This window comes from Centroberyx affinis, unplaced genomic scaffold (genome assembly GCF_046629955.1).
Source record: "Centroberyx affinis isolate AG114_WGS23_722 - 3 ecotype Tasmania unplaced genomic scaffold, CSIRO-AGI_Caff_v1 ptg000035l_1, whole genome shotgun sequence".
Classification (NCBI taxonomy): domain Eukaryota; kingdom Metazoa; phylum Chordata; class Actinopteri; order Beryciformes; family Berycidae; genus Centroberyx; species Centroberyx affinis.
This window is the reverse complement of record NW_027278749.1, coordinates 406,080-429,114: the sequence shown is the minus strand read 5'-3', so window position 1 is coordinate 429,114 and position 23,035 is coordinate 406,080. Positions and strand designations below refer to the sequence as shown.

The window sequence follows — 23,035 nt, the reverse complement described above, 5'->3', positions numbered from 1 at the left end:
GTGTGGTCCTTTGCCTTTGAGTTTTGCATTGTGTAAATTTAGAGAGAGCGTGGTTTTTGTCTGCCTTGCCAGCTGTAAGTTCGTGCTGTAGTGTTCATCACTCTCCACTAGGTGGCAGTCTTTCCCCAGGCGGGTGGGTAAAGGGGTGGGGCAACGAAGGCGCATATATGTGACGTCAACGTTTCAGTTGTTTGGCGCGATGTCGAGACGGATTTCAAACCCTTTGGATTCAAACCGTTTGTAGACGGTGGCTAGAGCAGACTACAACTTTGTCTTCGGAGGCCGAAATTGTGGCTAGCAGGACTGCAGACATTACTGGTAAGCGTACTGTTTTGCCCAGTAAACGTAATTAGTTATACTCAGACACATAGTTGTCGATCAAGTTAGTGTTACATTTAAAGTTGTTGCGAACAATACAACTAACGAGTGCGCTGTTATTAGCTTGCTAACTTAGCCAATGTTAACTGTCTAATCTACAACAAAAATGGTGCCGTTGGTTTACGTAAAATGTTCGTTGGTCAGCCATAACGGCAAGTTGGCTAATATTTTCTTGTGCACTTTATCTAACGTTTTCGAACGGGTTATCGTTATGCCACTTTATGTAGCTAGCGTTAGGTTTGCTAGCAGGATTTTAGCTAACAGTTAACAATTTATGTAACGTTAAGTTAACGCTAGCTATCGTTGTTAGTAAATTCCTCTTTCTTTTTTGCGGACAAAGGGATGTCGTGGGACTTTTTTGTACCTGTGTGCGTGGGTGACCTGGTGAAGACCGGGGGGATCAACCAGTACGTTGTCCAGGATGTGGTCTCCCCGAAACAGTTGCCTTCTCATCTCAACAGTAAGTAATTAACTATTTATGTTGTAATTATGTTATGCCTGTTCAGACTTTTCTGTAACATCTTAAATTGGGCTGGCGTGTTTCTGTGTTGAGCTCTCTCCCTCTCATACACACAGGTTTCAAGGCAGCGTTGAGAAGCCAGGGGCCTCTGTGTATGTTGGAGCACTTTGACACGGGCTACAGTGTGCTACAGTGAGTGTTCATATATCCTCATCTATGCTCCTGCTGCTGCTATCAATATTTGAATAAGTGCAAAACCGTTGCCTGTTTATTTTCTTTTTTAAGGCATTGCAACACAGTGGACTTGAGTGTGAAAGAGGATACTCTGGAATTACTGGTACAAGGTTAGTCTTTTGGATTTTTGTGAAGTTTGAATCTAGGAGAAAACATCAGTGTTGGGGCAATCATGCAGTGTCTTAATTCTTTTCCTTTCAGTGGTTAGTAGCCTGGCTGTTTCCCTGCCCTCGCTCCTCCTCTCCACCTCTGTCTCGGCTGCAGACCGCAAAGACCAACTTAATGCAGTTAAAATGAGCGTGTTCCTACTCTGCAAACTCACAGAGACCCTTGAGAGTGACTCCTATAGACAGAGTATCGTCACAGCAACTGGAAAGGTATGGTTGTTGGAGGACATGTCTAAAAAATGTTGTTTGGTATGATAGCAGCGTATGTTTATTGTGTTCAACTGATTTAAATGCCCAGTGATGAGATCATGGCAAGTGTGAGCCAGTCAGGCCAAGAGATTGTGCTCTCTAGCCTTCTGCTTGGTGGGTAGTCTTGGCAGTGTGGCGGAGTTTTGCTGCACTGCTGTAAGGGCCCACCCACATTTAACCTGTAGCCTTCTTCATCAAATGCCCCCCCTACAGCAATGGGATTGGACATGTGGGAGGCTTCAAACAGTGCCTGGGTGATTGTTTGTCTTTGAATGTGTTTTGTTTGAATGTATATGTATCAGTTGGCAAGAGGGCGTAGTCTCTGTGTTGACAGCCTTTGACAGCTATGAACTTTAGACTTTGGTAATCTGAGGGCATTCATACAGCATTATTCGCTTTATTATAATAAATGTTATATTCTTGTTCAAGACTTTCACAGTCCAATCTCTAAGTAGCTGAAATGATGAAAGTGATCAGGCTTTGTCTGTCTTGTGCAGGGTGGTAAAAAGGGCAAGGCTGGTGGAGAAGGGCTGCTGCAGTGGGATTCTGAGAGGGAGAGGGTGCTGCAGGCCCTCGTCCAGCTCCTCCAGCTGGACATCCGCTCCCTCTGGAACCTCTCTCTGGTGGAGGAAGAGTTCATCAGGTACTCTGCCGCCTGGGGAGCTCTGGGCAAGGGTACAGGATTCGACTTACCTGACTTAACTCAGTTAGTTATATGTGGTATTCCACTGCTCCGGATCGGAAGGAAGAGCTGTATCTCTGTCCAGTAATGATAACATTGTGGCCTTAATAGGCACTGGCACAGAATTGATTTTTGCCTCCCCAATAATGATGCCACACCTTGTGGTTTGGATCGAAATGTGTGTGCCTGAAGCTTAATTCAGTATGATTAGAGATCTTAGATCAATGGGATGTTTACTCAACCATACACTTTCTGGTTGACTGAGTTAAGATTGCTTCATGTTATGTTTGGCGCTTCTCTTCACAGTGCTGGCTTAATTTTCAGTAGAAAATGATATGCTGTGTGTGTTTCTCACATTGCTGACAGATAAGTGTGATTTTTGTACTCATGTAGTTGGGAGATAAAAGTTAACATTGGTAACTTTTGGTAGAAGCGTACTGCACTTAAATTCCTGCCAAATGTTTTGGGACCGTTTTCAATGGTCAGTTAGCAACAGCTGGCACAAACCCTTCCCTCAGTCATCTGTTTGGCTGGTGGATACAGAACCTTTATAGGCACAGGCTGTAGAATTGGATCTGCACTCCATCACAAAATGAAAGAACCTCTAATCCTGTGTTTTGTGTTTCTTCCCCTCAGCTGCGTGACCTGCTGCTGCTATAAACTACTTGAGAACCCAACCATCGGCCATGTGAAGAGCAAACCCACCAGAGATGGCATAATCCACCTGCTGGGGGTGCTGATCAAGAAGTACAACCACCTCCTGGGTTAGTCTCTCACTATGGCAGAGAAGAAGAATTTTAATCAACATTAATTAATATTACTTTATTACTCGCATAAATTACTGAGGGAGTGTATAATTCCTGTCAGATTCTGTAATACATTTACCTCACAAAGTATTGACAGGATGTGGGAGTTTGCTGAGACACACCGATATCCACAAATTATGTTGATCCGCGCAGGATTGAAATAACTGAATCACTCTGGTAAAAACTACATTACCAGACCTCTTCTAGTCATGCTAATGCTGTCCAGACTGGGCTATAGGCATATATAGCTAGTATGGGGTTCTAATAAGCTTCAGCTTTCACTAGTGCATCACTCCCTCCCTTATCTCTGCCCGCAGGTGCAAGTGTAAAGGTGATCCAGCTGCTGCAACACTTTGAGCAGTTGTCAAGTGTGTTTGCCCAGGCTGTTTCTGTGTGGAGCACAGAATACGGAGTTAGGGCTATCATAGGAGAAGTGATAAGGTCAGTACTTGTAACTTGTGTCCATGTTACGTGTCTCTCTGTCTCTGTCTGTGAGCTTCTTTTCATTTCTCTGTTTGGCATATTTTGTCATGAATTTGCAATTTTGTCACTGACTAGTGGACCGCCTTGTCACTTTTATTAGTTGCTTCAAAAACTTTCATATAAAAGTCTTTATATATGTATGTGTGTATATGTATATATATATATATATATATATATATATATATATATATATATATATATGTATGTATGTATGTATAATATATATTAGTCTTTATCTTTTAAAGCTTACACATACTGATAATTGGCATTCAAATTAAACACTTGTTAGCTGCCTTTTGTAATTGTGACTTAGTTGCCCAAGTCCTTTTTTCATGTGGTTCTTCCTGTTATTTTGTCATCCCCCTGTAGATTTTTGACATAACTTTCAGTCCTAGTCCCATGCTCTACACAAGACTACATGCTTAGATGATCAGTTCATTTCAAAATCTCCATGTTCTGTGTGTCTTGTCAACTTTTCCCTCTTCCTTCAGGGAGATTGGTCAGAAGTCGAGTGAAGAACTCGCCAGAGAGGGGTCAGGGGTCAAAGCCTTTGCCTCCTTCCTCTCTGAGCTCAGTGGCCTGGTGCCTGAATTCATGATCCCCAACATTAGTGTACTCATCACACACCTGGAAGGAGAGGTACTTAACACCTGAACATGTATATCTCATAACTACTGACTATAAAATGCATTCCGCTTGCTCACACACACATCCTCATTATTATGGCAGGTTTTGTCATAGAAGTGGTACTATACATCACTCCTTATTCAGGGCTCCATGATCATTGTAGAAACCAAAATGTAGTAGTTTACTGACATAATTAACCTGCAGCTAAACATATCATTCTGTCTGTTCCCCCTGTTATCCAGAGCCACAGCATGCGTGTTGCCGTGTGCGAGGTGCTGGGAGATATCCTGGTGAGGGTCCTGTGTGGAGACGGGCTGGACGAGTCCGTTAAAGCCGACCGCGACCGTTTCTTTGATACGCTGCAGGAACATCTGCATGACACACACTCCCACGTCAGGGCACGTGTGTTGCAGGTCTACACGCGCATCGTCAACAGCAAAGTAGGTTTTCCTCAGTTATAGTGTGTCTGTCTGTAAATGGCATAAGAATTAAGTCTCCTGGTCATAGAAAGTAACTGTCCTTATGTGTTTAGGCGTTGCCCCTGTGTAGGTACAGTGAGGTGATGGGGCTTGCTGTAGGGAGGCTGATGGACAAATCTATAAATGTGGTGAAGAGCGCCATCCAACTGTTGGCAGCCTTCATTGCACACAACCCCTATAGCTGCAAGGTAACTTAAACCAATACAGTTTACAGCTACAATAGCAAACCTTTTTTTCAGGTGTCTCAAGCTGAATGGAATATCTTTGTGTGTCTCCCAGTTAAGCAGTGCAGATCTGAAGAAACCTCTGGAGAAGGAGACAGCTAAACTCAGAGAGATGAAAGAGAAACTGGAGGGAAAAGCACCTGGTAAAGACAAAACCCTGTGATTCTTCAAAAATGTATTCTCCACCTACTCCTTTAGTACTTTTCTTCCTGCTCGATTCACACTTTGCCCAGTGATGAGACCAAGGCGAATGCGAGCTCACTGAACAAGAGGGTTGGGTTCTTCTTGCCTTGTTTGGCCGGTAATCTTGGCATTGTAGCGAAGGTTTGCTGCTCTGCTGTAAGGGCCTGCCTACAGTGACTTGGCTCCACCCAAATTATTCCTCTAAAGTTATAGTGGAGTAACCACTGGGAGGATGCCGACAGTGTGTGTGTATGTGTGTGTGTGTGTGCGCGTGAGTGTGTTTTAGAGGCAAGAAGTTCACTCAGCTCTCTTTGCTGTTCAGTCAGCCATGAGCTGCTTCTTTGGTAATCTGAGGGCCACAATCAGAAACTCATGGACAGACCAGACCTGTCTCTGCTTTTTTTTTGTGAAGAGAGTTGTTTCCAAATTCTTAAATGTAACTTTCTAATCCAACTTTTTTTTAAGTTGTATCACACGGCTTCAGACTCACTTTCCACTGGAGCCACCAACATTTTCATTGGTGGCATCATCAGATAATCTGGTGGCACACTATTTCCATTCTATGATGTTAAAATCTGTTGCCATGCCTGTCAGCCTCCATGCCGATGCTCAATTCCTTCATTCCAACAGTACTTGGATTTGTGGAGAAACATTGCCTGAAACTAATGCTGCATTTGAGAGTAAGCTCTCCATATCGCCTGTGGCTGATTATGACTCTGTTTAAATCTCTTTCAAGTGAAATGCATTTCATTCAGTGAATTCCTGCTTTTGGTTGTGTAGACGAATCTGTTCACTGTAATGTTATATCTAGTTAGGAATTGCTAACTTGAATGCTTTACCTGGCCAAAATTGCATTCATTCCAAAGAACTGCATTATATACAGAGAGGCCAAGGTGTTTTATGTTGCCATTCAGGACAGCAGTCCTGAATGGCAATGGCCATTCTAAAATGGAAGAGCCTTTCAGAAATCTCCTACATTCTCATTCCTTTAATAGCTTTAGAAAGCACAAAACATTGTATCAAACAAAAGACAAAGTTAAGTGGCACACCAGGAAAAAGCTGCAAAATGTGACCAAATGGTGGCACTCTAGAGCCCTGCATCACGATGTAACACTGCCAGTCACTATCCTGTATAGCTAAAGTCTTCCTCTCCTACCCTCCCCCTGCATGCTTCTTACCCTTTGAATAATAGACTTGTCATTCAGGCTGACCGCTAACTGATTTCTTTTCTTTTGAGTCCCTTTCTTAGTCAGTTGTTCCTCTGAAAATGTTTTTTCTACCTCTAACTCGAGTCATCCTGATTGAAGTTTAAGTTTTTCCCTCTTCTGTTTTGTTTTTTTCTGCCAGTGGCAGTGATTAAAGCATCTGAGCTGTGGGCCGCCATGGAGCCTGAGCTACTTGTCACTGTCAGGGCCGAGTTGGAGCCCACAAGTGAAGGAGAGAAGGAACAGCAGGAGGAGGAGAGGGGTGTGGAAGAAGTGAAGGAGGCAGAAGACGATAGAGCCACCGCAGTGCAGATTGCTCAGTTCCTCCGTGTCAACAAGTACAGGTGATGCTGATCTGCAGCGTTGTCCTTGTCTCAAGGTTAACTGAAGCCTCTCTAACTGAAGACTGTTTCTGTACAGACTTCTGCTTTCATCTAGGTTTCCTTTTTTATTTCAATAAGTAAAAAAAAATAACTCATGCTAAGGGAGTTAAGGGTTCAGTTTTAATACTTTTTTATTTGTATAGCGCTTTTTGAAATGCTTAAAGACGCTCTTTGTATGCATTGTTTTTTCAGCTGCACTTAGCAAGCACCCTGAAAAGATTGCGCTGCTGTGCATATCACACAGCTGGCTGGGTTAAAATTTATTTGTATGCATTGCGTAGATTACAATTTCCCATTTGGCAGACGCTTTTATCCAAAGCGAAGTACACATGAGATTTTAATACAGCACAGCAAGCAAGGACGAGCAAGGTCGATAAAGCTGAATCAGGAGAAAGTCAAACTGAACTGCTGTTACTGTTAACTAACCAGCAATGTGTTGGTGTTTCTTTTTATTCTTTACAGGAATGCTGTGCGCCTTTGTTTAAGAGCCCACAGCTGCTTCCCAGAGTCGGAGATCTTCTCTTCTCTGTCCACTCTCACCCCCGAGACCCTAATGGACACACTGGCTCTGCTCTTCAAAGGTAAAGCCTGCTTTCAGTTCACCTGACGCATTTCTATCCAGAGATACTCGCCATAAGTGCTCTCCACTATGAGCCTTAATGGAAGCATGATTGAACACATTTAAGATTTTCAATTTGTATTTCCTGTGGATTGGAGTAAATTCATCTTGGATGATCTTTCAGCTTGCAGTTCATTAAAACTGATTAATATCTAGGCTTTACAATACTGTGTGCTCTACACTTCTCAAACCATATGCTTTCTGAATCATCATATATTCCAAAACAAGCCTCTCAAATACAGAACCCACTAGTAAGTGGTGCACTATTTTCATTAACTTTCCTAACAGTGTGTCAGTGCATTCGACAAATTGATAGCGTCAGTGATTACTGGTCCCAATTACAAGCAGTCATGGGTTGTGCTACTTTATTTTCGGTTCATCTGATATCTTATGGCATTTTGTTTCTTAAATTCCAGCAATAATGGAAAGTGGGTCCATCGGCTGAATCCTTTAGTTTCAGATAAACCGGCTCCACTGTGACTCATATTTCCCTCAGGCTCTGATGAGGACACCTCTGAGCTCAGCCAGAATTTGCCCCCAACCCCCCAGAAAGAGGGAGAGAAAGAGGGGGAGGATAGCGAGCTGAAGAAACAGGAGATGCTGGTGCAGTACCTGAGAGATACGGAAAGTTTTGCCTTACAAGTGGAGAGAGCCATCTCTATCATCAACACCATGCTCTACTGGAAAACCACTTCAGGTAGATGGCCAAATTCTGAAATGTGCAAACCAATTCAAAATTGACATTTTCAATTCAAAATCAGTTGCATTATTATAGGTGAATTTATCTAGTAAAGTGAAATACGCATTTGATGTATGTAAACACTATAGCTGAAGCTTTGTGTTTTTAGTGGTCCAGGAGGCGGTGCAGTTTTGTGTGACAGTTTGTGAGTTCAGTGTCGCCGACTCTCTGAGTGGGGTGAGGAAGATGCTGCCTCTGGTCTGGTCAACTGACGCTACCATTAAAGATGCTGTAGTGCAGGCCTACAGGCGCCTCTATCTTAACCCCCAGGGAGACACCACCAGGTCAGTAAAGTTACACACACACACATCACTGTTTCCTCTATTCATTTGGCAGTGGTACGCCGCCACAACAAGGAAAGTACCACTACTGCTAGAGAAAGACAAAAGATAAAATATATGTTGTCCAAATGTTTTAGAAGTAATTTTGTTATGATTAGAACATTTTTAGCATTACAAACTCAACTTGAAGCATAATTTGGACCCAAACAGTGACAGACAAAACTAGAATTATCCCCCAAAGCACCACAGCTGCATAAAATTACATAAGCAGCACTGCATAAGATAGGATGAAGAGCCTTCACTTGGAAAACAAGTACAGATTCGTACAGTTCCGCAGCGTATTTGTAGCGATGACATATCGCCCTAATTATCTATTTATTTTAATGTGATCTCGGCTCGCTGGCTTCCTATTTGATCAGCTGCCATGTTCTCTTTTGTGGAGAACACGTTATCTTTAGGCTGCCTGGCTTGCTAGGTAACATTAGCAACTGAACCATTAATAAACTTAGCTTGTAGCACATTGTTGTATGAGCAGTGCTTCTGTGTATTTATGCAATGTGCTTTAATATAAAATGCCACAGTATGTGTTGTCTTGTCACCATAAAAAGCTTTTGTATAAATATCTTCACATCACTATATGGTGGCAGTTAATGTAAACTAATAGATGAGGAGCCCAGAAGTATGTTCTCACTTCATATGACATCATCAAAACTCACTTCAAGAGGATTATGGGAGATTGAAGCTAAAATGTGAAGATGTATAGTTACATTTTCATAGTAATACATCTTTTACTTTTTTATTAATTAGATACTACTCAATAAAGAACAGACTCGATTTGTACAAAATGATTTTTACAACATCATGACAAAGCCTTATTATGCTGCACAGGTATAGAGGACTGAAGTCTCATTTTTGATTGCTTAAGCTGAATTTGGCTGTAGAAGATCTTTGCATTGTGGTTTTAAAAATTATTTTTGTTACTTATGTGAATATACTTGCAATTAGTTGGCCAGTTTGCTTGGTGCACTATTATGTGTACAAAATAGTGCCATATATACAATGAGACACTTAAGAGTGGAATAAAGTTGGCTCTTGGGAGCAAGTCTGAGACACTACTCTGTACTCTGCTTTAAAAATTACCGTCTCCTCTTTTAATAAGGGTCAAAGCCCAGACTCTTGTGGATAATCTCTCTGAGCTGATGGTGGATGCATCCCTGGGAACGATCCAATGCCTAGAGGAGATAGTGAGTTACACCTCTCTTATTACTCTTAGCAAGTCTGCCTCTCTGCACCGGATTGTCAATTATAGAAACATAACTTTCCATAATATTAGACATAATGTTTCCATAAAGACATAATGTTTGTAATAGACATAACATGTATAGTCTAGGTTTCCTTTAAGTCTAATGTATTTTTAAATGCCTAGTACTAAAACAGTTGGTTGTCCTTACCTTCCATCCATGTCTCTCTAGGTTCAGGAGTTCTTTGGCAATGACAGCACCCTCCAGTCCACTGTAGTGCAGGTCCTGTGGGAGAGGTTTACCGGGAAACGAGAAACTCCTGGCCTCTACAGACGAGCTGCAGTGCTACTGCTGGGCATGGCTGCACGGTAAGGCACATACATGGCTACATCTGCCATTGCAGCTTGTCTGTATATGACTTCTTTTCATTATGTTCATATGAAAAATTTACTTTTTTGTCCTGTGAAGAGGGCTTACGCAAGTTTACTGAATGGGAGGGCTGGGCAGGGAGGCTTTTTGGCTTTGCCTCAGCTGTCTGACATTCAACAAATCCTCTCATTAGTCAGAATATGAGCTCAGCCCCAGTTCCTCTTCATTGTAATCGAAGTCACGACCATATAACTCTAGGCCCCTTGCCAGTGCATTTCACTGAACATATATATTTATATATTTAAATGTTCCCCCTCAATCTACCTCAAAGACTGCCACTGCTGTAGGGAAGAGTGAGCGAGAGTAGAGAGAGAGAGACTATCTGCAGTCCACCCACACTGCTGCCTCTCTTCATCCAGCCGGCAGCATTCATAACCTATTAAATCTTATGTGCTGCTCCTAACCCAGCCTCCCACACACATTATCTGGGCAGCAGGCTACGACTGTCAAGGCCAGCTCACAGTAGTTGGGGTGAAAAATGGAGATGTAGGGCAGAGTTGTTCAGTACTTCAGCGTGCACGACCAGATGATCACTTGGTGCAGTAAGAATATACATTTATAAGCCTCTTCGCAAGACTGCCTGTTGCTTTTACATCAATGTGTATTTGCCTTTAACAGGGCAGAGAGGGAGGTGGTGCTCAGCAATCTGGACACTCTTTGTTCGGTGGCTCTGGGAGAGAAAGTGACTGAAGACTTCCTTCTGGCCAGAGACACTGTTATCACCATCTGCAGCATTACTGACCATGTCAGGGTAAGAACACATAATAAACCAGGGTTTGTCAATAAGCATTACCTGATGGCCCCGGGGCCAGTAAGGTATTGACTTGAGCCTGTTGATTGGCCAATCACTTGTCCAATCAGACCAGCATCCAAAAAAGCTTCTGGACTCAGGCAGAGATTAATAAGCTTTTTAAATGCATGACAACTACTTTCTGCTCTTCCACTGGTGCATTCTCTACTCTGTTGTGTTTTTTTTTGTTTTTTTTTACCCAATTGGATTAGAGATTTGGACAACTCCTTGGAAATAGTCGGAGTTGTGCGGAGTGGACATGAAAAAAATTACAAGCAGAAATAAAAAAGCTGTTTCTTTGTGGAAGTTTCCTAGGGTTGAAAATGATGTATCAATCCTATACCGTTTTTACAGGATTGATTATCGTAATTTTTCCTGTAGTTATTATTTGTATTTGTTTGTATTGGAGCTGCCTTTTTTTTAACCTACAAATCACATACAATTACCCCAAGCACACACTCAATGTCCACATCAAGAGCCCTAGCCCTAGATACCTAGCCCATATGTTGGCAAAGCAGGTAGACACCAACCCAGCTCACATTAATGTACTGGCAAGCTGAATGAATTGGAGCTGGATTCCTACAGGCCTTTTTATTAAATGAAATTAAATCTAATAAAAGTCTTGTAAGTGAAGACAGTGTGCGGGAGTCTACAGATTTCTACTTTGTCCTCCTCTGATGCACCTGGCGCATACACATGGTTGTGCAAAGATTACTTTTTTGTCATTGCTACAGGCCTTGAAAATCCTTGGAAGTTTGTGGATTTGAGAAAAATAAAGTAGGAAGTGTCAGTATTGCACATTTTATTGTAATAAATGACTTAAATGCATGTAAAAGTAGATATTTTTTGATTTTGCCTGCTGGATTACTCCAAATATACTGGGGGCAAGTAGAACCTTCTGGCCTGGTTGGGGAAGTGTTAAAGTCTTAACATTGAACCTTGCAAACATATGGCACATAGAGAACACCAACAATTGTTAATGCACAATGTTAATATCATGCACTTCACTACCGCACCCCTCTCCCCTAGCAATCAAAGGGTGCTCCGTTCAGACTGCCCCAGGACCATCAGCTCTTCACCTGCCTCACACAGGCCATCGCTGAAGGTAAATGCAGACACATGCACACATTTGTTTTCAGAGCCTCACACTTCTCACACTGCTGTGAATAAGCTTCTGCAGTGTATATATCCTCTACAATTTGGTGAGAAACATGTGCTCCATTTGTCTAGCTGACTTCTAGGTCTCAACCACTGGTTTCTTCCACTGACTACCTCTTTTTGCACTTGCTCCAGGTGTTGTGATGGAAGACCCTCATTGGCAGAGCTTCATGGAACAGGCTGTCCGTCTCCTCTATTTCCTGGCCGAATCCCCCGACCAGCTGTGCTCCCGCCTCCTCCAGCGCAGTGCCCGCCTTTTATCAGATCAGATTGCAGAAGGTGGGGAAGTCAACAAGGATGTTAGCCAATTGCAAGGTGGATCTCAGGACTCTGATGAGCAGAGTGAGCAAGGTGAGCTGATGTTTGTGTTGACATTGTGTGATCAGTGTCTCCACGTTCCTTGCTTTCTCTTTGTGTGACTCTTATCAGTGTGCTGTTAATCACGTGTCCATGCGTCTTTCTCTCCTGTAGTGAACTGTGTGTGTCTGGCCCAGCTGCTGGCGCTGTGTGGCTGCGTGGCTTTCTGGCAGGTGTCCCACCTGGAGCGCAGCGTGAGTTCTGAGCTGCGGAGGAGAAGAGGAGAGACAGAGGAGAGGGAGGAGAAGGAGAAAGGCCCTTCCAGCAAAGCTAAGGTACAATGGGAAATGTAAATTCAGGGAACGCATTCTAAAACATGAGCATTTTTTATGAAGTTGCAGAGACCTAGAAAGCGCCAGTGCACTTATTTCCTATTCATTTTCCCTTGATCTGCACATTGTTGTATATATTATATCCATATTTATACACATATTGTCCTTGTTTTTAGCTGTATATTTATTCTGTGTAAGTACATTGAGAGCAACGAAAAACCGAGTCAAATTCCTTGTATGTGTACATGGCCAATAAAGCTGATTCTGATTTCAGTAGTGAGATTCTTTAGTATCATTTAAGTTCAGTCTATAGTTACTGTGTGAGGTGGGTCAGGTGTCTGTGTGAATCAGTATTTGCTTAGGATATATTTTAACTATGACAGACGTTGTCACGCCTAATGCTAATGGCTTGTTTTTGACAGTAGTTCTGGAGTTACTTTAAAGTTATAAATGAAGCGCATATGGCTTCCTGGAGGGCGAGAATCATTTTGACAATCAGATTGACACTTTACTCAGTGGGAGGGCTTAGTGAGATTTTGTTGACACTGTCAGATGATTGACAGCTCATAATTGTTCTGCCCACCAGGGAATAGGAAGATAAATGTCTCCTTAATTAGCATTAGAAGTAGTAGTTGTAGTTATTCTATTTACTAATTTCTTTAGAGAATTTTTTGGGTATATTGCGGACATGCAACAAAGGTCCCAGGCTGTATTCAAACCCAGGGCATCACAGCCGCATGGTATGCACCTTAGCCAAGTGAGCCACCAGTTCTTAAAACCTAAAACAGTAGACAGTGCTATCAGAAAGCTCCTGAGATGCTTTCTACAGATATTAGGGTGGTTATTTTGTCAAGTTTTAAATATGATTTTCCAACAGCAAGCAGCCAATGAGAGTGCTGTGGAGGAGGAACTTGGGTTGATTGGTGCATCTGCTGAAGATACAGAGGCGGAGCTCATCAGAAAGATCTGCGAGACTGAATTACTAGCTGGTAATGAAAACTATATTTTACCTTTTGTCTTTTCTTTCCTCCCACACATTAAGCTGTATCTGGAAACCACTTCTCCTCACCCACTTCATTCAATGCTTCACATAGGGTCTTGCTGATGAGAAGATTTTTTTTAGATATTACTGAAAATCTTCAAATATCCCTGTTTTCTGCTGTTTAGAGGAGAACCTGCTGTGTGCGTTCCTGCCCCTGCTGGTGAAAGTTTGCAGCTCTCCAGGACGCTATTCCCACCCACAGCTCACCACTGCTGCTTGTCTGGCACTCTCTCAGTACATGATGATCAGGTAAAAACACTGTGTTTTTCCTAGTAATTTTCCCCCTTGTAAACCCACTAATATGGGTTTTGAAGTGTCTTGTAGGCCCTCTAGGTTTCCCCCAACTATTCACTGGCATGGGAAATCCTAATCTACATTGCTCTAAATACTCTTTCTAACCCTTATGTCAGCCCGTCGGTGTGTGAAGAGCATATCCGCCTGCTGTTCACTGTGCTGGAGCGCTCTACTCTGCCTGTTGTCAGGGCCAATGCCATCATAGCCCTTGGAGACCTCACAGTCCGCTTCCCTAACATCTTGGAGCCCTGGACACAGAACCTCTATGCCAGGTAACAGAATGACACACATTCAACTTGATCAGCCCAGCTTTTAAAATGAGTTTGTCACATTAACTGCTCATGCACATCTTTCCCACCCAAACATACACCCACAAGACAAAGACTTTCTTCATGTTTGTCAACAAGGGAGCAGTAACTAGTGGCGCGTTTGTATTGTAATTAAGTCATACAGCTAATGATAGTCAAATAAAGTAGCTTTTTTTTCACCATGCATAATTATATCTGGTGTCGGAGATTTAGTGCCAGACTAATTGCCTCATCTCCAATTCGATGCACTATGCACATTATCATAATATTCAAAGGTTGTTTTTTTTCCAAGATGATAAGGAACACGCTATGCCTCATGGCCCAGCTGAGTGGGTGTATTGTAAATAATGTTTCATTTCAGCCAACATTCCCCCTATGCTTGTACACTTGAGCCATCCTTATTCGGATCCCCACCACCTGTCTCAGTGTGTTGTTCCTTTCAGCCACTGAAGTGTTGCTGCTGTCACGATGCTCCACTGAACCACATGATGGGAAAAGTTCCCTTTCCATCAGGAGTTTTTAATGGGGAGCAAACTTTGAGATGATCTGTGTTGGCAAACTCTGATATCGCTCTTGTATTCTGACCTCTGTAGTTACCATAGGAACGGGCCAGCGCATCATGGCTTGCAGAGAACCCACTCCTACTCGTGAACTGGGGTGGAGCCTTAGACTGCCTTTAGCAAGGGCAGTTTTAGACATCGAGCAGCTTAATTACTAGTGTGTTGCGGATTGTGACCAGAACCAGTGAGTAGTGTGTTGTAATTATACGAGTGGTTGGGTGAGCAGAAAGGGATAATTTCGGTTGGAGTCAAAGGTTCTACAAGGCTTTACACTGTGGTAGGGAATTTCATTTTAAACACGTTTAATGATTTCTGTTCATTTCTCCTGCACAAAGTTACGTTGGCACCATATAGCCCACTTAGAAGTTGAATCAAGGAAGTTATTTTCCGTTGTTTTATGAAGTGTGGTTTTAATTATAATGGTTGATAATTCTCACATTGAGGTGTTTCAGATGTGTAAAGCATTCTGTTCTTTTATAGTATGTCATTACCCTCCTAGTGTTTTCTACCTGATAAGTATTTCATAGTGTTCCCTAATTGTCTCCCACTCACGACCACCTCCACTCTGTTCATTCTGCTCAAACCTGCTGCCCTGAAGCCTCCTGATAAGCGCATTAAGAATTAATTACGCTGTTCATTGTTGTTGTAAGCCTCTGCATTGGCAAGTGGAAGTATGTAGCCATGGTTTTAGATAAAGTGTAAGCCATGGCCAAGCTTGTGATCCTCTGCCAAGAGTCCTGCTCTACAACATAAACGGTTAATGAGTTTCTTTTGTTCTGTAGTTTGGAGTTTGTGTAAATCTAAATTGGTCTCAAAATGCCATCAGATTGCCCGAGCACTGTCTGTCCAATTCCATTGTATTCCAGCTGAGGCAGTGACAGGTGTTTGGTTTCAGTAACAATCTGCCTAATTTCTTTTACAGAAATGTTAATTGCTTGGGACTGAATAATAACGAATAACCAGGTGGCATCAATTTTTACCTAAGTAAAAAAAAAAACAGGTCTACGTTGCCACCACTAATTTAACATTTTCTTCTCCCCTAGGCTGAGTGACGAAGTTCCATCAGTAAGGCAGACAGCGGTGACAGTGCTAACTCAGTTGGTGCTTAAGGATGTGCTTAAGGTTAAAGGTCAAGTCAGCGAGGTGGCGGTGCTGCTAATTGACCCCCAACCGCACATAGCCAGCCTGGCCCTCAACTTCTTCAATGAGCTGGCCTCCAAGGTACGCACACACCCCTTGACACTGAACAAGGTCTAAGCAGAGTGACATCAAATAATTAGGAAGCGTTTCTCATTCTGTCTTTCTCTCTGGATGGCGTTACTCTTCAGGACAATGCAATCTACAATCTGCTCCCAGACATCATCAGTCGACTGTCTGATCCGGAGAGAGGCATGAGCGCGGAAGATTTCAATACCATCATGAAGTGAGTTGCATGTGTCTGTTTGTCTACTTGCATCTACTATCTCTGTCCACAAAGGGTTTATCCACCCTGCGGAGGACTTGGCAGGCTTGGGACAAATCGTGACTTGGGTAAAGAACCAGTTGAGAGGAAAATTGACTTCCTTGCTATTCTGAGAGAGCTGTATCGATGCCTTATTTTATGTGTTTTTCAGGCAGCTGTTCTCCTACATCACCAAAGAAAGGCAGACCGAATCTCTGGTGGAGAAACTTTGTCAGCGCTTTAGGACTGCCAAGTGAGCACATCTCCTCCTCCTTATCTCATCTTCATACCTCTGCCCCGTTTCTCTTATACTTTGCCTGAGCTCAACACTGACTGCTGTCATGACTCTGTCCTGCACCATTTCATTTGTATGATACGTGGGTGGATGTGTGGGTAATTAGTTGGCGTTTCCAGTGCGTGGATGGAGCTCCAGCATGAAAGTCAGTTCAGTTCAGAAGTGGATTTTAGAAAATGTTGTGCTTCACCTATCACCTGCATTCACTGACATTTTCCTGTTCTCACTTCATCATCGAAACTGTCCTCCTATATAACTGAGGAATTCAGGCAGTACAATTGGCCTGGCCAGACTTCAGTCTGCCTCTGACTCACCAATCCATACCCAGACCTCATAGGAAGGACATTTTATATTACACAATGGCAAAGTGAATCAGACATACCAGAGTCCAGGAAAATGAAATTTGCCCCCCCAATGTTAGGTCAATGCTCTCTTCATGAACAATGAGCTCTTTGTCTTGGATCTTGAATTACTATGCATTTCACATTCTTTCTAATCGCATTTTCCTGGTTTCTCATCCCTCCTCTCCACCCCTCTAACTCTTGCACTCTGCCCCTTTCCTCAGGACGGAGCGTCAGTGGTGTGACTTGGCTGTGTCTCTGTCTCTGCTGTCCATGTGTGAGCGTGGTCTTAAGAGGCTGCAGGAATGCTGGGAGTGTTACAGTGACAAGTTGACTGAGCCTGGAGTCTACCAGCCTCTGCTCTCCATCACCGCCAGGCTCCGCCGTGGGGCCAAACCCCAGCTCAAGGTGCTACAAATTTTTCCATTTCATTGTTTGTATTATAGCGTAATCTTTGGTTGTATTTACTGACCGTAATTTTGGTTTCTCAGGCCCAGGTGGACGAATTTGAAAAGCGTCTGACGGCGGTTCACACGCGGGGGCTTGAGAATGTAGAAAGCCCTGAGATGGAGGAGGAGAACCAGAAAGAAGGAGGATCCAGTGAGAAGACAGTCTTGTGTACGCCACTGCCCGCCAGAGGCCGGACTAGGTCCAAGAGAGGTGAGTACACACATCAGCCTTTGGCTTTCCAGGGCGTTGCTGTGGGCAGATACACTTGTAGAAAATTCTGTTGCTTTATTTGATGATTTTAATCTCCACCCTTGAACAAAATACCCATTTTTCTGTCTGATGCAGGTCAAGCAAAGCCGTCCGTTTCCAGTCGCAGTGATGAGAGTTTTGTGACTCCCCAAAAATCCCGCAAGTCTAAGAAACCCGTCATCACTTTCAGCAGTGATGAAGAGGAGGATGAAGAAGGTGAGTGTAGCCACTTCATTCATTCACCACTCCATTTTTGACAGGAAGGAAATCAAAATCTTTACAATTTTTAATTATTTTTTCCCCCCATCATTAATTGTAGGCTGGACTTTAAATGGATTTTCCTTAAAATGCGTCTTAAGCAATGTACTTGGTATTTGACATAAATTGAGAATAGAAATGTATTGTACTCTAATTGCTGTAATTGTTACACATAGAAATAACTTCATTTCAGCACAAGGCAGTGAGTGATATGCTGTTCAGGGTAAATGGAACAGTTCAGACCAGAATGTCTGGACTGGTGGACTGAGCCCTAACAGATTGAAATTCAATTATACAGGGTGACAGACAGTATATTTTAACAATCCCAGTGTGTTTCACTACATGACTTTCTGAATAGTATTTACAGAAGAAATTAAGGTTTTCTTTTTACGCACCTTGAGTCATTTTCCTTGACCCTAACCCAAGTATGTCACTTTTTTTCTTTGACGTTTGGACAATTTCATTATGTGCAACATTTGGATTCAGTGAAACTCTGCCTTAAAATGCTCAAAGTGTACATGAAAGCATTAATGGATTAATTTCGACATTGCGACAGCTCTCAGGCCTTCAAGACTAGTGGAAATCCTTGAAGTCCTGGAGTCCATGTGACTGTTTCAAGTTCTAAGAATCTTCTCTTATTTTCAACCAGATGCTGTAATGGCAGAGAGTGAGACTCCCAAAGTGACTACGCCCATCGCCCGCACTTCCCGACGAGCTCGACTCAGACACTGATCTCTTTCCTCTCTTGTTTTTATATCTGTATGTCACCTGTAATCGTCTGTCTGAAACGAAGTGTCTCTAATTGTTGTGTTTTTACTTCTATTTTTACTTTTTAAATCTTTTTAAGATGTTGCTACTTGGCATCACACTAAAGTAGTCTCATGATGTGTTGTATGCAATGACTTAGTATCAAGACATTTTCTTTTTTAATAAACCTGGTTCCGGTTTGACAGGAACCCTACAACTGTCTGTCTCAGTTTGAGGTTAATCACTCACCAGCCTCTGCACACTGAAGAAAGCTCTAGAGGCTGACGCTAACAAATATGTGAAGGGTTGGGTGTCTGGTGGTTATGTCAAGTAGATTTATACTGTCATTACTAGAAGCATTGAATGTCTACTTGTATTATGTGTTTGGACAGCGGTGGTTCATGGCTGTCGCAGCTTGCCTAGACAGTGTTACTGCCCCACTTGCTTCTCCACTTAATTTCCCTTTTTCTGCTCCTCTCTCCTCTTGCTGCATGTTCTGTCATATTGAGTTTTAGTCTATATCAGACACGTGAAACGCTTTCAGGTTTTGTTCCTCACCACTGAGCATGGCAATATGTTATTTATTTCCAACAGTGTTTTTTTTTTTTTTCTGGCTCAGTCCGCCACGTTTGCTATTCCATAGTTGCCCTCCGCTCCTCCTGTAATCAATCTCTTTTGTAGGTCTCCCCTCGGTTTCTGCCTGCTGCTTTTCTCCTTCCCATCCTCCTCCTCTCAGCCGCCTACTTTCCTCCTACAGCGCTCCTCTCTGCACTGACATCACATGCATTGTAGTTTAACCCCCCTCCCCTTGTTGCTAATCTCTCTCCTTTCGCCCACTCTCTCCCACACATTCTCCTCTCCTAAAAGACAAGGGGTGCACTTCTGTATTTGTGATTGATATATTATGTAAAGACACTTACCAACTGTAGGATAACAATATCATTTTATGATTGTTTCACCAGTTAGGCTTTATCCACACACAAATCTGAGTTGAAGTTTGAATGTATTCAGCGGGTGCCAAGTGTGTACATTGTAGCTATTTAAATACTATAGAAAGATGGATTCAACTTGTCCAACTTGGGTATATAAATATAAAATTAATGAGCTATTTATAATTTCATTGACATAATAAGATATCAATGCACGCTGATTTATGTGACGTGCATTTGGGATTACAAGGGTTTACGTACTGGAAATAATCTGAGGCCACTGAACTTCGAGGTGTGTGTGTCAGATTGTGCTGTTCCTGCTAGTGTTGTGGCAATTTGGCGGCAGGGGGTACAGGGAGCAGATGGCACTGACAGACTGTAACTTACCCAGCAGAGAAGAGAGGTCAACACACACTGGGAAAGACCACATAGACAAAGGGGGGAAAGAGTGAGGCTAATATGCATAAGGAGCATGGTTACCACACATGGAAAAAGTGTGATTCAGATAACTCCATGACAGAAGTCTCTACTGTAGGTAGCGGCCCCATGAAATACATGGACACTAGAGATGAGGAGCTGAAATCCATTATTTTATCCATTAAAGAATTACATGAGTTGCTGCCAACTCGAATTCAGACGAGTCTCATAATTATTTGTGTGGTCGGTGGGTGTCATCTGCATGGTAATGTGGTATTGTATAATCTAATACAGAAAATATAAAAATACAATCGTGCATCTCATAACTCACTAGTCACATTGACAAGCTATCAGCCAGTTGTTGCCCTTTGACCTTAGTATGAAGTCCAGCGGCATGAACATGGCATGTAAGTGACACACACTCCACATTCCTCTGGTCACCTTGGCAATGACAGTCACTCTCTCCAAGGCTATGACATCATTCTAGTGAACAGGAGGAGGGGGGGGTGGGGGCTCTCTGGCTCTACAAAACCTCTGCAGCATCCCAGCTGATACCCCAACATTCAACCTCTGCCAAGTGAACAAAGACGTGAGGAGCAAAATCATCCCTTCAATTCCATCACAGAGAGAGAGAGAGGGAAGTAGGAGGGGCCAAGCGAGAGAGATAGTGATGCTTTCAGCAGGTGCCAACAAGTGAGAGGTAGCTGAGAGAAAGCGGGAGATGGAGCAGAGCTTGTAAGAGCAAAAGACAGCCAGAGCTTTCACAGAAAAGAAACACAAGAAAAGGTGAGTATTCATTTTTGAATTACCTATACTTTTGTTTCAAATGGCAAAATATGGAGATGATGTTTATTTCAGATTGCTAAGAGAAGAGTCAGCATGCAGTTTTATATCTTTATAAGAAACTATATTTTATCCAATAGAAATGTATTGTTTAAACTATAAAAACTTGATTTTTCTGATTTAGATCACACATCTTGACATTTCATGCTGCATTAAACCTAAACGAAAGCTTAAGTGTAATCAACAAAATAATGTAATGAAACCACAATTTAGTGCTAAAGTCTGAATTCTCAAGCTTTTTGTCATTTGTCATTTCTCAGATACTGTTTCTCTGTAAAGTGGTAAAATCCATTGCTATGTCTACAGGATATCACTTAAGATTTTACTTCTTTTTGAAACGTAGAATAAATATTTCATGCAGCAGTTTTGGAGTTATACACAAACTCCAAAATAAAGTGAATTATTTCAACATTATCAAGGTAACATATTTGTAAAATTTAGAAAGATATGATGTACTGTAGTTCACAGACAAAGAAAGTAGACGGACGTGAAAAATAAAACAATGTCCATGAAGACGTTGATTTGCTGGATGTCATCAACTACATTCATGACAAATTTCCTTCAAAATGTTTCAAAATCATGTGTGCTTTTGCATCGGTAACTTTCATTTGCCTGCGTTATTTTTTCCTGTGTGTGTGCAGCCAGTGTGTCTCCAGCCCCTCTGCTCCAGTCCATCGTGCCCCGGCTCTCCGTCGCCATGCTGCGCCCTGTGCTGCTCTGTGCCACTCTGCTCCTGCTGGCACCGCTGGAGAACACAGAGGCACGCGCTCTGCACCCTTCTCCTGATGCTGTGCAGGTACAGAGGAAGAGAGGAGAGGTGGAGGGGGGTGGGGGGCTGAGAGGGGAAAATAAAGGAAGACAAGTGGATGGAGGAAAAGTGGATAAAAGAGATGAGGGAGGGAATAGAATAGGGCAGAGAAAGGGAGGGAGGGAGCGAGGGAGAGGGGAGAGCAGGAAAGGATGAGAGGAAGGAGTAATGAAATGTATCACTGATTGAATTAGCGTTCTCCCTTGTACCGTGCCTGACAATTAAATTGTATTGCCTCGTTCGTTTCCCCTCTCTAGTTTATGGAGCAGTTTCTGGAGAGGTACAATGACCTCCTGACCCTGGATGACCTGGAGAACCTGTTGAGCAGTCAGCCAGAGGAACCGTCAGCCTTCACCTCCGGGGTCAAAGTGGCCGAGTTCCCCAAATGGGCCGACCTACAAGCACAGGGCGAGACCCCCTGGCTCCGCCTGCTGAAGGGCGCCCTGGCCAATCAGAAGCGAGCGGAACCAGACCGGTCACGGAGGGGATGGAACCGGGGCTGCTTTGGCCTGAAACTGGACCGGATCGGGTCCATGAGCGGACTGGGCTGTTAGTGGAGGAAAGAGTAAGAAAAGACTGGTGGCATCCTTCATAGAATATAATAAGGAAACACACACACACACACACATACATGCGAAGGCATTCACATGCAGTAAAGGGTGTTTGCAGGAGTGCAAAGTACATGTAGTATGGTGTATACTTGCAGTATCGCTAATGTGGTTTCATCTAGCATAGATACCATAGATCAAATGCTTTACACTATTCCTGCTGTGTAAAGGGACAGCTGTAGGTTGTTCCATGTATAAGTATCAAACGTAATATTAAGAACACGTGAGCTTTGTTTACATAAAATGATCATATTTGAATTGTTTTTTAAGTAAATTGGCACTTTATGTATTTCCAACTTTGTGTAAACGTGTCTAGACAAATAAATGTTAATTCTGTAGGCCAGGGTCAGTTTGTAAAAGCATGTGTAATGGACGTGGATATTTGACGAAAATGATGGCACCTGTAATTCCACCTGTTTGTTTTCATTGTTGTTTTTATGTTTACTTATAATTTGCATGAATAAATGGATTTGACATTTGTGTTGGTCTGGTTTATGCTCATAGAAATATTTGGTTGTCAGCCATTTCTATCCTACACGTCCCAATCTGTTCCCTCTGTATTGACACGCATCATCTAGATTTGTGCCTTTCCTTTCAAACTGGAACTCCAATTTCTCATGGCAGATATTTTTACCTCCGTTACCAGTGTTGCGTCTTTAAATCTGCCAGTGGCTGCTGGAGGAAGTTAAATTTTGCCCCTGGAGCTGAATTAAATGCTCCATCACACTGGAGTATGGGTGGCTGTATTGTATCTTGTATCTCACTTGGCTGTCATACACTAATCAAACCCCACTGCTGCTTCCAAAACTGATTTCACCCCGGTGTAAAATCCAATTTCCCAGAAAATCTTGATGCGTAGGACAGGAAAATATGGGGGGGGGGGGGGGGCCTTTTGGCATCTTTCTTGTATAATATAATCTCACAATATTCTCTCCAATATTTCTATAAATAATATGAATGTATGTTTAGCTGGCACATATTGTCAGTCCAAGAAAGCAT

At 42.7% G+C, this 23,035-nt stretch overlaps 2 protein-coding genes and 2 non-coding genes across 4 annotated transcripts; all 4 read left to right on the top strand.

Annotated features, from left to right (window-relative positions):
• The first annotated feature begins 219 nt into the window (after nt 1-219).
• ncapd2 (non-SMC condensin I complex, subunit D2) lies at nt 220-18,644 on the top strand. Its single transcript, XM_071516320.1, has 32 exons — nt 220-318; nt 719-838; nt 955-1,030; nt 1,124-1,182; nt 1,274-1,449; nt 1,986-2,131; nt 2,807-2,934; nt 3,294-3,417; nt 3,951-4,098; nt 4,329-4,526; nt 4,619-4,753; nt 4,845-4,932; nt 6,320-6,521; nt 7,023-7,141; nt 7,676-7,876; nt 8,028-8,202; nt 9,359-9,443; nt 9,672-9,808; nt 10,488-10,620; nt 11,689-11,764; nt 11,953-12,168; nt 12,289-12,449; nt 13,324-13,435; nt 13,614-13,737; nt 13,899-14,054; nt 15,694-15,871; nt 15,979-16,073; nt 16,264-16,344; nt 16,952-17,135; nt 17,219-17,387; nt 17,523-17,642; nt 18,334-18,644. Exons 2-32 carry the CDS (start codon nt 721-723, stop codon nt 18,414-18,416), a joined length of 4,203 nt encoding a protein of 1,400 aa, XP_071372421.1. The 5' UTR covers nt 220-318; nt 719-720; the 3' UTR covers nt 18,417-18,644.
• Nucleotides 1,532-1,865, top strand: LOC139642049 (small nucleolar RNA U85). Its single transcript, XR_011695000.1, has one exon. It is a non-coding gene; the product is annotated as a small nucleolar RNA U85 (small nucleolar RNA).
• Nucleotides 5,017-5,330, top strand: LOC139642055 (small nucleolar RNA U85). The gene has a single exon (XR_011695003.1). It is a non-coding gene; the product is annotated as a small nucleolar RNA U85 (small nucleolar RNA).
• Nucleotides 18,645-21,317: 2,673 nt separating the features above from the next.
• On the top strand, nt 21,318-21,982 carry nppcl (natriuretic peptide C-like). Its single transcript, XM_071516723.1, has 2 exons — nt 21,318-21,416; nt 21,686-21,982. Exons 1-2 carry the CDS (start codon nt 21,318-21,320, stop codon nt 21,980-21,982), a joined length of 396 nt encoding a protein of 131 aa, XP_071372824.1.
• The last annotated feature ends 1,053 nt before the right edge of the window (nt 21,983-23,035 follow it).

Bases quoted from the DNA above. Each gene is read 5' to 3' on its own strand.
- ncapd2 (XM_071516320.1), top strand. From the start codon at position 721: ATGTCGTGGGACTTTTTTGTACCTGTGTGCGTGGGTGACCTGGTGAAG. The intron at 6,522-7,022 runs GTGATGCTGATC...TATTCTTTACAG, and splicing joins CTCCGTGTCAACAAGTACAG to GAATGCTGTGCGCCTTTGTT. The intron at 12,450-13,323 runs GTACAATGGGAA...ATTTTCCAACAG, and splicing joins GCCCTTCCAGCAAAGCTAAG to CAAGCAGCCAATGAGAGTGC.
- nppcl (XM_071516723.1), top strand. From the start codon at position 21,318: ATGCTGCGCCCTGTGCTGCTCTGTGCCACTCTGCTCCTGCTGGCACCG. The intron at 21,417-21,685 runs GTACAGAGGAAG...TCCCCTCTCTAG, and splicing joins CTTCTCCTGATGCTGTGCAG to TTTATGGAGCAGTTTCTGGA.